Source organism: Curcuma longa, chromosome 15 (genome assembly GCF_044706935.1).
Source record: "Curcuma longa cultivar G26 ecotype Majalengka, Jawa Barat chromosome 15, ITB_CL_G26_1.1, whole genome shotgun sequence".
NCBI classification, from domain to species: Eukaryota; Viridiplantae; Streptophyta; class Magnoliopsida; order Zingiberales; family Zingiberaceae; genus Curcuma; species Curcuma longa.
The window spans coordinates 1,714,187-1,727,756 of record NC_133875.1 but is presented as its reverse complement, the minus strand read 5'-3'; the positions used below and the strand labels follow the sequence as shown (position 1 = coordinate 1,727,756).

Below are 13,570 nucleotides of genomic sequence, written 5' to 3'. Positions count from 1 at the left end.
TTAAGTTTGAACTGAGTTTGATAATATCTAAATAAACCAAACTTAAGCTCTTAAAACAAAAATCAAACCAAACTTAAACAATTATTTCAATGATTTGTTTCATTTAAAGTTCTGCTGGGCTTGATTTGGTTATCTTATCAAATAAGTTTAAACGTCACAAAGTTTGACTTGATTGGTTTGTTTATAATTGTAACAACGGAAGAAATGGCAGAGGATCAGGGCACCATCTGATTGTGCTGAAGCGGCGCAAACGACCACCATATCCGCGTTTACCCTACTCGAGACGTCCTATCCAATACAAGACCCTCTTATGGGGGGAGGCGGAAAAAATTGGACTGAGCTAGAGCCAAAGACAACCCTTGAATAGATCCATCTCTATATCGAACCGAATTGGTCACCTATAGGATATCTGGATTATTAAAAAAAAAAAAAGAGTATTGAAAATATACAAAAGATGAGAGTTTTCAAAATTAGGAGCCATTTTGAAAATCTTAAGACTTTAAAGGGCATTTTAGAAAAAAAAACCAGAGAAAGCTTGTAGCTGGAACGAGATCTGTAATCATAATTATAGAAAATAAAAGGGTGAAAAACAAACGCCTGGTTCTATGCTCTCCGGCGCGCCCGGCTACTCTTCGCAATCGGCGTCGCCTTGTTCTTCCGCTTCGATTTGATGATTCAGAAGGGATGATAGTGCTCGCCACTTCGACGCTCCCGTTCCAGTCCATTTATCCTCAGGTGCAGCTGATTTTTGTCGTATTTTGTTGTGTTCGACGCTTGCTATGGCTTACGCTCGATTACAGGGCGGCGTTCCTGATTGGGTTCTGGCAAGAGGGCAATGGAGCAGCCTGAGGATGAACTACAGGAAATCGAGCCGAGTTACTGCGATTAGGGCTTCCGGAGAGGTTCCTGATTCTGGTGTTCATGACGATGCAAGTGCGCCCACGGTTAGAAAAGAAACGGAGTTGGAAAAGAGGGTTCTTTCACTGAGAGAGATGGTTAATGCTTTTCCTCCTATTGTGCCTGTTGTGAGTCCTCTTGCCTTTCAATTTTGTGGTGAAACAAAGATGAGTTCTTTCTTCCATGTTAAGTGATAAGTTTGGAAGTGTCTGGTGATTTTCATTTTTACCTTTTCCCCGTAAATATCAGGATATATGCCACAATGTTGAGATGGATGTTTAGCTTGACCAGAATCTTTTTCTTTTGATTTCCATTTCAGTAGGTAATTGTTGCTTTACCACCATACCACAGCACACTTATCAAATAATTAACTTCTTTGATCCTAGACATTTTTTGATATTCATATTGATATGTTAGATGCATCTAACATGCCAAAATGTTTCCTTTCAACTGTGTCAACTAAACAACTTTCCATGTCTGTAATGTTCTAAAACACATGCACAACCTGTTAACATTTTTGGATTTAATTGACATCAAATAGGCAAAATTCAGCATGTCTTGTACAAGCAGTTATTTCAGTAAGATGCAACTGGGTTAAAAACTCAATTTATGTTTGTCTTATGGGATCTTTCAGTTTCAAAGAGGACCATAAACAACCTTATATATTAATTTTTACTATGCATTGCCCCTTCGCTGATAGTTTCCACTATTCTCAGTTAAAAGAAACTAGCACTTCAAAAGTCGCAATAGGTTTATGTATTTCGGTTGCAATTTTAGCAATTGCAAGGAAGATCATGCTCAAACGAGAGGATCGAAGTTATCAAGGTTCTGTTGCTGATCTTGTGAGGAGAGGTCAACTAAGATCTGATAGGAGAGGCTCGTAAGTATTTTGCTTTTATGCTGGTGTAATTTTACTTGTAAGGAGGAGATATTAATTATCTTCTTATGGAAATTTCTTATGACTTCTGTTATTCCTTCTCTCTATTAATTTTTGTATTTATCTTTTAGAGTATAATTTTTCTTTAAATGTGTAAGCCTTTGTTTGACAAATTTCTAAACTTTAGATTCTTAACTATTTTATTGTCAATTTTGCCGACTGCTTCCTTGATTTTTTTAGAAGTTCTCAAGTTGAACATTTTGATATAAATTTGCAATAGTTTGCTATCAGTATGCTTCAGCTATTTCAACTTGTGCTTGAAAAAGAGAGCCTTTTAGCGAAGTCACCGTTGCATAAATTGGGTGACTAGGATCAAGCCTTAGAAATTGCATGTTTCCTTGGAGAAGTAAATTTCTAACTGCTTGTAAGAGGGTCAAAAGTGACACCTAGCTACCTCATGAAATTCGAAGGACCTGATTAATAGAAATGGTTAAAGTAGGTGGAATAAATGATTATGATCAGGTTTGCTACCAAAGGAAGAAGCTTTGACTTGTATAAGATTGCTGGTTGAAGAAGCTTGAAGATGTGAAATCACAAAGCAAAAAAAAAAAACCAATCACCTTGGAGATAGAAGATGACATAATTCACCTACACAATTGACAGTGGAAGCTCATGTGAGAGATCTTGTGGGATCAAACATGAGAGATGAATTTAAATGGGTTCTTACTTTGGCCTTGATACCATGCTAATTTGGGTAAATTTATTAGTTTTTTTCCTTTGGTGGCCACTTCAACATGTATCATCTTATTATTATTTTTTACATTTACATCTCTATGATTTATAAATTTACAAATAAGCACTTAACTTATTACAATTAAATCATTACCAAAAGCTTCCTTGGTGGCTCAAAAGCATGATTGTATATGTTGAACAGTTGATGAGTGTATTAGGTCATTCAATGTGTCATCTTAGCTTTTAGTCTAAAAAGCTATCATTTGGTGATGACATTGCAAGAATCACAAGGTTGGAAATCGTACCTTCACCAAAACTTCTAAATTAAGCATTTCGGTGATTCAAAATATTTCTAGGCATAGCAGTTGCATGCTCGAGGAAGATATATCTCACAACTAAAGTATGTCATTGTTATGCTTGAAGAAGCTGATATGCTAAGAGCTATACTTGCTATCACTCTCATAGAGTCAAATGCCATATTAATGCCAAGAATAATGAAGTCATACTCTAAACTAGTGAATACTAGAGATTAGTTGGTAAATTATACTATCTTAATTTTACTAGGCCTTACATCTCATTTTCGGTAAATATGATCAACTAATTTCTTAAGTATATGTGATAGAGATATTAGGATGTAACTCCAAGCTTTTTTGTTGATATTTTGAGAATGCTTTGGAGACTTGGACAGGGGTTTCCTACTTCAAGATTGAAGTCATCTTTAGATCATAGGATGCACTCATGTCGATTGAGTTGGTTCTTGCATTGATAGGTGGTCCATATTGGGATATTACATCCTTCTAAATTGTAATCTTTTAGAAGATAATTGGATGTCATGGAAAAAAGTAGAATGTAATTGCCAGATATGGTTCTTGCCACATGTGAGCATATTTGGCTCAATTCAATGATTGAGTTATATAGTGCTCCTATTAAACTAATGAAGCTACATTATGATAATCAGGTTGTTGTCATGAACATTATTCCTATTCTAGTGAGGGCCAAACACATAGATAGATTGCCATTGTGTTACAGAATATATGCGATCAAAGGTGTTTATTACATCAGTTGCTACTTCAAATGATCAACTTGCAAATTTTAATAGAAGAGGTCTTAGAATAAACTTATAACAAGCTTAATTTTTTTTAGTATCTTTAAATCAGAACAAGGGAAAGTGTTGAGGAATAATGTAATTGCAAATATACAGGGACCTATTTGTCAGTAGAGGGGCTTCCTAGAGTTTGATGGCACAAAAATTTTTCTTGGAATAAAGAACTAGTATTGCATGAATCATGTATCTATTGTTGCATTATTTGCCTTTCTTATATTTTTACTAAGGTATCTGCCGACTCATAAAGAATGTAGGAATTAGTAATTTTAGTGGTGGTTGGACAACAACCATCAGCACCATTGCTTGACAATTATCTGCTTGTTAAGCTATTTCACCAAGGCTGTGTTTTCTTAGGAGGGAAGAAAATAGTTAGGGAAAAATTCACAGAAGTATTTCCTTAGTTTGTATTTTCTTAGAGAGTCAGAAACAAGTAGAATTTCTTTCTCTCCCTTTCCTCGGGGTGAAGAAAAGATTGAAGAAAACTTAGTTTTCAAAAAGTTATGTAACAAAAAGAAAACAATTTTTGTGTATCACATTTTCTACTGTTGCACACTTTTTTCTTTTCTAATATTTTTGCAAAGGTATTCGAGGATTCATATAAGGATGTAGATGTAAAAATTTTGCACATCTACAAGGACATCTTAGATCCTAGAGCACCTACACTGCTTTGAGGAACTTGAACACTCATGATATGTATCTCTTAGTGCTGACATGAACTTAAAAGTTCTCATCTCAAGTTGTGTTTCTTATGCTTCTTGACCAACTCATTCCTGGCCCTGCCTTTCTTGGTACCTTTGTCTAGTATTCCAGTCTGAACCTCCTCTACTTTTCAAGGTTCACTTCAAGTGCTATTGTCTTCTCTTTGAGATAAAATCCTTCATACTCCTCGTCCTGTAAATCTCTCTCTTTTGCTTGATTCCGTTGTCATTACCATAGAGTTCATAAAATAAGGTATGATGGTAGTCATCATTGTAAACACCATCTAAATTTGTTGGTTCTTCATCACGTATGCTTCTTTCAACATGATTATCTGCTTTAACATTGTATTGCAGCTTGCTCCTTGGCAGGAAAAACAACTTCATAAAGAAGGTGAAAACTAATCCCAATAGCACCCCAGGCAAGCCTTGAGGAGGCCTGCTAAATATTGTTCTCTGACAGTAAGGATTTGTGAGGTTTGTGTCTGAGTTGGAAGGCTTTTCAAGCACTTCAGGGGAAGTGCTCCTACTTCAGAAGCGATTATCAGAGATTTCTTTAGCTCAGACAGGGTGTCTGCCCCCTGGCCAAATACTTACATTGGTTGTTCTTGCTTCTGAACAAGCTTAGCTAACTCCTATTGGATGAGTTGGTATGAAAACAAGTAGAACCTGAGACAAAGCAAGTTAGTAGGATGCACTTTCCCAAAATTTACCTCCTTTTACTTCATCCCAAGGATCATATTTACTGGCCTGGAGGATCATGCCTAGTTGTTACCCAAGTTATTAGCAATGTGTTGTTTCTTGGTAGATGATATCTATTGTTCATGGATCGAGTATGATTTATAACCGCCCTCTCTAATTTCCTCATAGTTGTTACCTCATAGATGATTATTTTTGGTAGGAGGGAATTATAATGAGAATGGGATGAAATGATAAGTTGAATGATTCGTTTCATTCTTTGTTTGATTGTAGTAATGTAGTGACTCATTTTATGTTTAGCCCATTCAATCAATTTGATTCACTCAGCCAATTCGACATGCTTGGTTCATTCAATTTACTAACACAATTTGGCCAGTTTGACCTTCCAACTCCTCCAGTTTATTCTATTCTACTGGGTCACTAGGCTTGTTCTCTAGCATGTTTGGTATGCCCAATCCACCCAACTTGTTTGATTCGCCTGGTTTGCTCAACGCGCTTCATCCATCCAAATACACCCTAATAGTATTCACCTCATCCCTTATTAATTTTAAGTTAGCAAAGGATCTTCAACATCATCAGCTCGACTTGGTGATATCTTCAACAGAGATTTTATGCAAAACTAGTATATGCCACATGGTGCCATAGTGATAGTTTCAGTATTGCGATCGATGAGGCTGATTATTAAATTATGGTTTCAGATCCTAATAGGATGGATAGCTTGGTGCCACTAATACTTGTGTTCATTAATTATCATGCTTCTGTGATACCAAACTGTATACCAATTTAGACTATTCTGTGTACTGTTTACTGTGTGAACCATAATGCCATAGATTGTAATAAATTGTCGAATTATTATAATGCTAGTCTTATAGAAGTATCTGACTAGAAAGATTCATGTCACATAGGTATTGTTATTTGATAAATGTTTTGTTTTCCCAATTTATATACTTGAAGAAAGATAACTTGTATAGCATCTATATTTTTTTCCACACTATATAGAAGTGTGATTTTCCTGCAGAAATCTTTTTGAACGAGAATCATATTCTTCTTTATCTATCTTGCAGCTTGAAGCCAATGAAGTATGATGATCCTTTTAATAATCCCTACGTGAAGATCGCCGAAAGTAGTTCGACAGTCGAAATGTTTGGGAAGGTTTATCGCTTGGCACCTGTAACTCTTACTGCAAAGGAAAAATCAATTCATCAGAAGAGAAGATCGCGTGCCTATCAATGGAAAAGACCAACAATATTTCTAAAAGAAGGTGATTCGATACCGCCAGATATCGACCCTGATACAGTCAGGTGGATCCCGGCCAATCACCCATTTGCAACGACTGTAAGTGATATCGATGAGGACTTGGCTCAAAATAATGTATTTCAAAAAGATGGCGTTCCATTCCGTGTTAAAGCTGAGCATGAAGCCATGCAGAAGAAGTTAGAAGCCCTTCAAAATGTAAGTTCTTTTGGGCTGTGAACCTGCTGCTTTACACAATTCTTAGTCGTAAGATTAATAATTTCAATTCATGACATGTATTTTACTGGTACAACAGACTAGCATTGACTATTTTGATCAGCCTGTTCGATCGGCGAAGCTGCAGGAGCAGGATTTTTCGAATCCGCAGATCAGCCTCGCGAACGATGGATCGGATTCTTCATCTACTAATCACCATGAGAATTGAACTAATAGTTGTTGGATTCTGCTGTATGTTGCTCGCTGTTTCCTCTTCTTTCAAGTGTCTTGAAGATTGTAGGATTCAGTGTCGTCTACCTAGAACCACAGTTCGAAGTTGTAAATATGAGTTGAAACGTTTCTTTGTTCTTTCATGAGGGTACCCTTGCTGCTTGACTTGTGCTCTCTGAATTGAGATTTGAGTTCGGAATTGTACTGAAATAAGATTGTTTTCACGGTTAAAATTTCAAAATGATGCATTGATGAATTCTGAGGGGAGTTGATAGCATTTATGATAGAGGTGTAAACTAGTCAAATTGTTTGTGAGCTATTCGAGTTTCGATTCGAAAAAAAATTCGTTTGAGTTCGTTTGATTAACTTAACGAGTCGAGCTCAAACTTGATTTCAAATTCAAAAATATTATTGAACTGAACTCGAGCTTAATAATATTTGATTTATGAGTTTACAAATATGTTCGTTTAAAGACTCACGAACGTGTTTGTTACATGAATTATAAATATTATATATTAATGATTCAAGTTCAAATTAAGTTCATTTAATTTTTAACCAAGTTATTTTTAAATCGAATTCGAATTAAACTCGTTTAACTTTAAAACGAATCATTTTTAAATCAAGTACGAATCGTTCGTAAATTATTTAATTTCATTACAAGCCGAGCTCGAACTTAAGAATTAAAGTTCGAATCGAACTCGAGCTGAACTCGAACTTAAGCAAAATGAATCGAGCTCGAGCTCAAGCCTCTTACTGTTGGGCTCAGCTCGGTTCAATTACACCCCTAATTTATGAAGAGATACCAAATAATTGGAACAAACACGATTGTCTTTGTCTATAGAGAAGGTCAACATGAATTGTTATGTTCTTCCTAAGGGGCCGACAATCCAAGGGGAACAAGTAGGCCAACCAAACTAGCTAAATAAACAAATTGAGGCAAGTAGCCTGAGCAACATAGATTTCCTGTAGGATAAATTTTACACAAATTTCTATAAACCAAACACAATGAAGCTATAAATTGGCTCAAACATACAGAAGTAGCAGATCTATGGTTATATATGTAGTATAATAGGTAAATGGTAACCAATCAAACCTCTAGAGGTAGAATTAACACAATTAAGACAGATGAGATTCAAACACAATTTCAAAAGCAACCAAACTGAGTCTCTTCGAGTCAATTTCGAAGCTTACGGCGTTAACTACACGATATTGCAGAAGAATATCTTCTCCTGTCGTCAAGCATGAGACAGCCGAAGCATGATCATCAGATCACATATTAGGAATAGTGGCGTGGATTCAGATCCTCCTGCACTAATAGGTAACAGAAATAGAATTTTATCATAACCCAACTTCATCGTCACTATCATCTCCAAACATGGCAGCCATTTTCATAGCAAGTGTCGCTGCCATTTCTCTCCTCTGGAAATCTGGCATCAACCTCAAGTTGTCGCGCATATTACCAATCTCATACATTAACCTTTCTAAATCATCCAGGCTGTAGTGACCATCCTCATCCAACTCAGAGCCATGGAAGACATCAGATTCAAGCTCCTCTTGCTCCTCAGTTTTGGTACTTGTTATCTTCTCTGTAGACATTTCTCCATCGACAAAGTCACTTTCTGTCTCAGGACCAGTTCCCAGATCTGAGGTTTTTTTTGGAACAGCAGAAGGTGTACTGGAGCCAGGAATTGATGATGATGATGCAACAATTTCTTCCGCTCCATCATTAGTATCAGATTTTTCAGTAATGTGATTGTTTTGATTTTCTGTTTCATATCCTCTTGCCATAACAGCATCATTATAACTTCCCCACTCCTCATCAGAACCATGAGATAAAGCCTCGTACTCAATTTCATAATCTGACTCGTCTGTAGATTCTGACATAATCAAGGGATAGAAGATAAGAAACTAAGGATTTAAATCATCTTCAAACAAATATGTAGCTATGATATATGGAAGCACCCATTCAAGGATGAGAATATTTCAAGATTTGGTTTAGCTACTATAGAAATGCCAAATAAAAATAATCATTAGTTCCTTCACCTTCTTTCTCAACTAGGGATGGACGTGTAATCTGATTTCCAGATTTTAGGATCATCCCAGGCCACATGTGAGCAGAAAGAGCTCCACACAACCGGTCTACACCTTGCATATCACCATCTACAGAAAGACCTGCAATGAATAACATGTCATTATCCTATAACCATATTATTTGCAAACTAAAATGATGTATACGAAAAAATGCGAAGAAAATTTGTAAAGACTAAGTGTTAAAAGAAAATTTGGAGGATGATTAGCTTAGGTCATTGCATGAGAGGTCCAAGCACAACAACTATTCTGTATCGAACTATTCACAATTTGCAGATATAACATGGTTCAATAATTCATAAAAAGAAAAAATAGATGTAACACTTGGTTAACCAACCACAAACGAGAAAAGACAGAAATCCATGGCTGCAGTCCATAAGCCATGAAACAAAACATTCAATGAATGATTGTAGGCAAAAATAATATTCCAAGGATTGTACAGCACAAATGCATTGAAAAATTGAATTTTAAATGGCAAAGGAGATAAACTTACATTTATCAAAGTCAGTGTTAGAAGCACAGGCCTCAATATATTCTATGTTATGCTCAATACACCAATCTAGACATAACTTCCTAGTTTCGAGATATGGCTCTTCATTCCCCAATAAGCTAGAACCTTCAGTCTCATCGATACCATAATCCATGTACTCCGGGTGTGGATCACTACTGGACTCTCCATGTTTCAGCATTTTTCTTCGATACTGTGCATGGGCAGAGTGACCAGTCACAAGATCTGCTTTGTTTCCTATGCAAAGGAGTATTTCAAACTTCGTAATATCTGTTTTGGCAATCCAGTCTTGGAGGGTAGTTAGAGATGATTCCTGCAGATGAATCAAAAAACATGGTGAAAAAAACCAGATTCAGTAAACTAATACATGCATTATAATTCTCTAACTTATTCTGGTTTTAAACAGGGTTTTTACTTTTGAGGAGTGCAGATAGCAGTAGAAAGAATGACCTAAATTGATATATCAGTCCCATAAAAAAAATATAAAACTTAAGACGCTTCGAATGAGAACAATTGAAAAAAAAAATAGAGGACATTCCCAACCTCACTCATGTCAAAAACCATCACTAAGGCATCCAGCTGATTTGTAATTGGAAGTGACTGAATCGAGAATCCTTCATCCAGATGAGCTGTCCATATAGCTACATCAGCTGTATAATATTTATTTTCAATTGTCCACCTGGCAAATTGGCAGAACCATAAAGGTCAAAAGAAACAATACCATAAACATTCTAATTTGAAGACAGCAAAGTAACATAGGTTATAATTTATATTCTTAAAACGTACCCTTGGCAAAGAACATATAGTTACATACCCTTGACAAAGGACCCCTCTTGCCAAGTCAGAGGTATCTGAAATATCAACTGAAAGCAGTCCTGCAATAACCAACACATTCAAATGAAGAAAAAACTAATAGTTTTCAAGTTGCTTGAGGAAAATCACTTGAGAAACATGTTCAGCAAGTAGAAAATAGAAAAACTTTAGGAAGTTATAATCGGTATACTACGATAGAAGTAAATGGTCAACCACAAAATGAAACTTTTGAATGGTAATAGGAGCATCTTAACAAAAATCTTCAAGGGAATAAAAATATAAGGCCAAACAAAGGTGAGCCCACTGTGACTAAAGGCTAAAAGGAGCATATTAAGCGAAAGCACTTGGGTAAAAGCTTCCCTAGGCACTATGGGAGAGGGAGTAAAGGAGAGAATGGGGAAGGAAAAGAGAGAAAGGAGATAAGGACCAAATTACCCTTGCTCTCAATTGATCTTCTTCTAGAGCCAAATGCATTTATTTTTTCACTTTCTGAAAAACAATTGACTGTCTCATACAACCTTCCACATTTGATATCATCAACATCATTTTCCACGATCACATCCATGCTGGTGCCTCCGGCCATAGGATTCCTTATCACCTCAACTAGACCTTATCTTCCATCCCTGCTTCTTCAGGCATGAATTCTCCAAATCCATCAGAGTCGCGATACTTGCCGCCTTATGGACTAACACCTCCAAGGCCCATATCTATAGTTGGCCTCAAATTTGTTATTGATGATGAGGCAAGACCAAATGGTTAACCGGGGTCCCTATAGCGACACATTAGTTTAATTGAAAAAACAATTCTTTATGGCCAAGTTGGTGGGAATTAAACATGGATATTCAGAACTGAGAAAATCAACTTGCAAATAATTTAACTGCTTCGTACTCAGCAAAGCATCACAAGTTAGATCTAAATAGTTGGGTTTACAAAAATGGTGCGGCAAAGACTAAAGATTCAAGGGTCTTGGCCCACCTAGAGGAAGATATTAACATACAACAGGATACGTTTATATCTAATTAGGAAGAAATACCTAAATAAAATGATGGCATTTTCCCGGAAACTGGAAAACCCTAAGACTGTAAATTGATTCTGTAGATACTTCAGAGGATCAAACGAAATTGCACACGAATTCCCGAGTATTTCAGCATCCCCTTCACAGAAAATACTAGCGAGTACAGTAGACAATAAAAGACGAACAACTCCACAATTCTAGAACAATTTCTACGATCAATCAAAAACGAAAAGGGCAAGTCCGTAACTAAGAACTGGAAACGGTTTACAGAGAACAAAAGATCTAGGCTGGCAGCACGGAAAGCAGACGGGAGAGAAGGCACTAACGGGAGAGGAGAGTTCGCTTCCCGACGTTCGGCGACCCGATGAGGAGAATCCCTGGCCGGGTATCGATGGATGTCGAGCTGCTACCGTTCTCCGACGCCATCGCCGTTGGCCGGCGAAGCTCGCAAAAGAGGGACAGAGAGAAGCGTTTCGAGATCGAGGGCGAGGTTTCTTCCTTGACCGAACCGTAGCGAAGGAATAATTAAAAAAGGGCAAATTTGTTAACAGGTCCACTAAAATTGGAAAATTGCCAACCCACACCTAGTTTATTTTTTATAAAAATATAAAAAGTTTTAATTTTTCAAAATTTTCCCCCAATCTAGTACTATATTTAAGTTAGTGTTGGAAAATAGCATTCATAATCACTCTACAATTGATCACGTAGTAACTATATTGCCTGATAAATTAGGTCCATCTTTTATTTTTTTTAGCAACTAAATTGGATCCATAAATTTAATATTATTTATATTTTATTTTTTTAAACGTCACCTTTTAATTTTAAATTATTTTAATTTTATTTGTTGTTGATTATTTTTAATTATAAATAGTATTTTTTAAAAAAAATTAATTACTTTTTTATTTCTGTATTATTCTCTTAAAAATATATGTCCTCGTTGCCGCTGATGATCTCGCACTCTTTGAAAAAATTTTTAAAAATTAATTATTTTAATTTTATTATTGATCATATTTTTTCACTTTAAGGAAGAATAATAAGTTTGAATAATTTAAAATATATGAATATAATTTTAATTTATGGAGTAGAAAAGTTAAAATTATTTGATGATGATTTTTTAAAAGAAAAATATTTAAATCTTAAAAATTATTTTTTTTTATAAATGTGATATGTTATTTGATATTAGTTGTTTAAATTTATTTTTAAAATTAAAGATTTTAAAAGAAATAATATGGATTGTCGGATTAAGATGGACAATTCACATTCATCGAAATAAGACGACATAAATGCCTCTATGACTCAATTTCTCAATTTAGCAATTAAATTCAAAATGAAAGACTCAAATACATCCAAATGAAGAGACAAAGTACTTTTCAAATGGGACTTGATCTAAGTCGTTAGTTTTAAAATGGATAAATCAGATGAATCTGAGTGAAGGGACATTGTGTTCCTTAGAAAGGAATGCGATTTGGATCATCCAATTTGAACTGAACGGATGAGATTTGATTGAACAAAGAGATTCTCCTAACCTTTTACAAATTATAAATAAGCCTCCACTTTGTCATTTCATTCATCCAATTCAAAGCAAAATAAGTATTGCATTTCATACTTGTATTTTGGAAAGTTTGAGAAGTTTCTTCAGTTCAAAACCCTTGTAATTTGCAGTGCTATTATCGTAAAATAAAGTTATATTTTGAAATAAGGTATCTGTCTTTTTTAACATGTGTATATTTAGCATTCATAAAATTAAGTCAACCCTTCCTTGCTCCGCTCACCTTATCAAAGTAGTGAGGTATAAGGGTTTAAATGAGCTAAGCCAAACTAAACTTTGTTTCACTCATTGAATAAAGTCACCTTAATTACTCAGTTATTGGTTGATGTTGATCCATCTATTAGATGGATTTAAACCAATTATAATAGGGAAAATTCAATTAGTTCTAAATTAAACAATTTGGATTTGAACCAATGGGGCAAATTGAATTAGTTTTTATTTAAATAATTTTTCTTTATTAATTTATCAATTTCAACAATATAATTTATAGTTTTTCCCTCTGAAATAATTATTTGGCAGGCAATTATCAATCACCAATTTAAATGGACATACTGAAATTAGAAAAATGACAAATGTACACAAAATTTCATTAATATTTATATAGAATTAACGTTCGCATTAATCAAGGAGATAAAAACAATCTAATTAAAGGGAAAAAAATGAATTGAGAAATCGTTTTTCTCAAAGTGTGAATCTGCAGAGCGGACAGGTATTGCTTCGAGTTAACCACTCCCTTAGGCACTCCTTATGAAATACATGGTGGCACGGCATCTCCAAAACATGAGTCGTTGTTATGTTGAAATCTTCTAGACAGATTGAGCATATGTCATCAATTTCTTCTGTATTAATCTTCATTTGGAGCCCCTCCACCACTGCTGCAGGCGTCGACGTCAACTCTCTAATGGGCTCGTC

General features: G+C 35.4%; 2 protein-coding genes across 2 annotated transcripts; one reads left to right on the top strand and one right to left on the bottom strand.

Moving 5' to 3' along the window:
• Window positions 1-627: 627 nt before the first annotated feature.
• LOC141846662 (protein MULTIPLE CHLOROPLAST DIVISION SITE 1) lies at window positions 628-6,940 on the top strand. The gene is made up of 5 exons (XM_074734703.1): window positions 628-735; window positions 801-1,025; window positions 1,614-1,777; window positions 6,070-6,457; window positions 6,555-6,940. The coding sequence occupies exons 1-5, from the start codon at window positions 685-687 to the stop codon at window positions 6,681-6,683; spliced, it is 957 nt and encodes a 318-aa protein (XP_074590804.1). The 5' UTR covers window positions 628-684; the 3' UTR covers window positions 6,684-6,940.
• Window positions 6,941-7,616: 676 nt separating this feature from the next.
• Window positions 7,617-11,588, bottom strand: LOC141846367 (uncharacterized). The gene is made up of 6 exons (XM_074734387.1): window positions 11,436-11,588; window positions 10,096-10,156; window positions 9,825-9,960; window positions 9,267-9,594; window positions 8,729-8,857; window positions 7,617-8,562 (listed from the first exon to the last, which is right to left on the bottom strand). Exons 1-6 carry the CDS (start codon window positions 11,533-11,535, stop codon window positions 8,024-8,026), a joined length of 1,293 nt encoding a protein of 430 aa, XP_074590488.1. The 5' UTR covers window positions 11,536-11,588; the 3' UTR covers window positions 7,617-8,023.
• Between the last annotated feature and the right edge of the window lie 1,982 nt (window positions 11,589-13,570).

Coding starts and splice junctions, on each gene's coding strand:
- LOC141846662 (XM_074734703.1), top strand. CDS start 685: ATGATAGTGCTCGCCACTTCGACGCTCCCGTTCCAGTCCATTTATCCT. Junction 1,778..6,069: donor AGATCTGATAGGAGAGGCTC/GTAAGTATTTTG, acceptor TCTATCTTGCAG/CTTGAAGCCAATGAAGTATG. Junction 6,458..6,554: donor AGTTAGAAGCCCTTCAAAAT/GTAAGTTCTTTT, acceptor CTGGTACAACAG/ACTAGCATTGACTATTTTGA.
- LOC141846367 (XM_074734387.1), bottom strand. CDS start 11,535: ATGGCGTCGGAGAACGGTAGCAGCTCGACATCCATCGATACCCGGCCA. Junction 10,157..11,435: donor GAAGCGAACTCTCCTCTCCC/GTTAGTGCCTTC, acceptor TGGTTATTGCAG/GACTGCTTTCAGTTGATATT. Junction 9,595..9,824: donor TGGTTTTTGACATGAGTGAG/GTTGGGAATGTC, acceptor ATTCATCTGCAG/GAATCATCTCTAACTACCCT.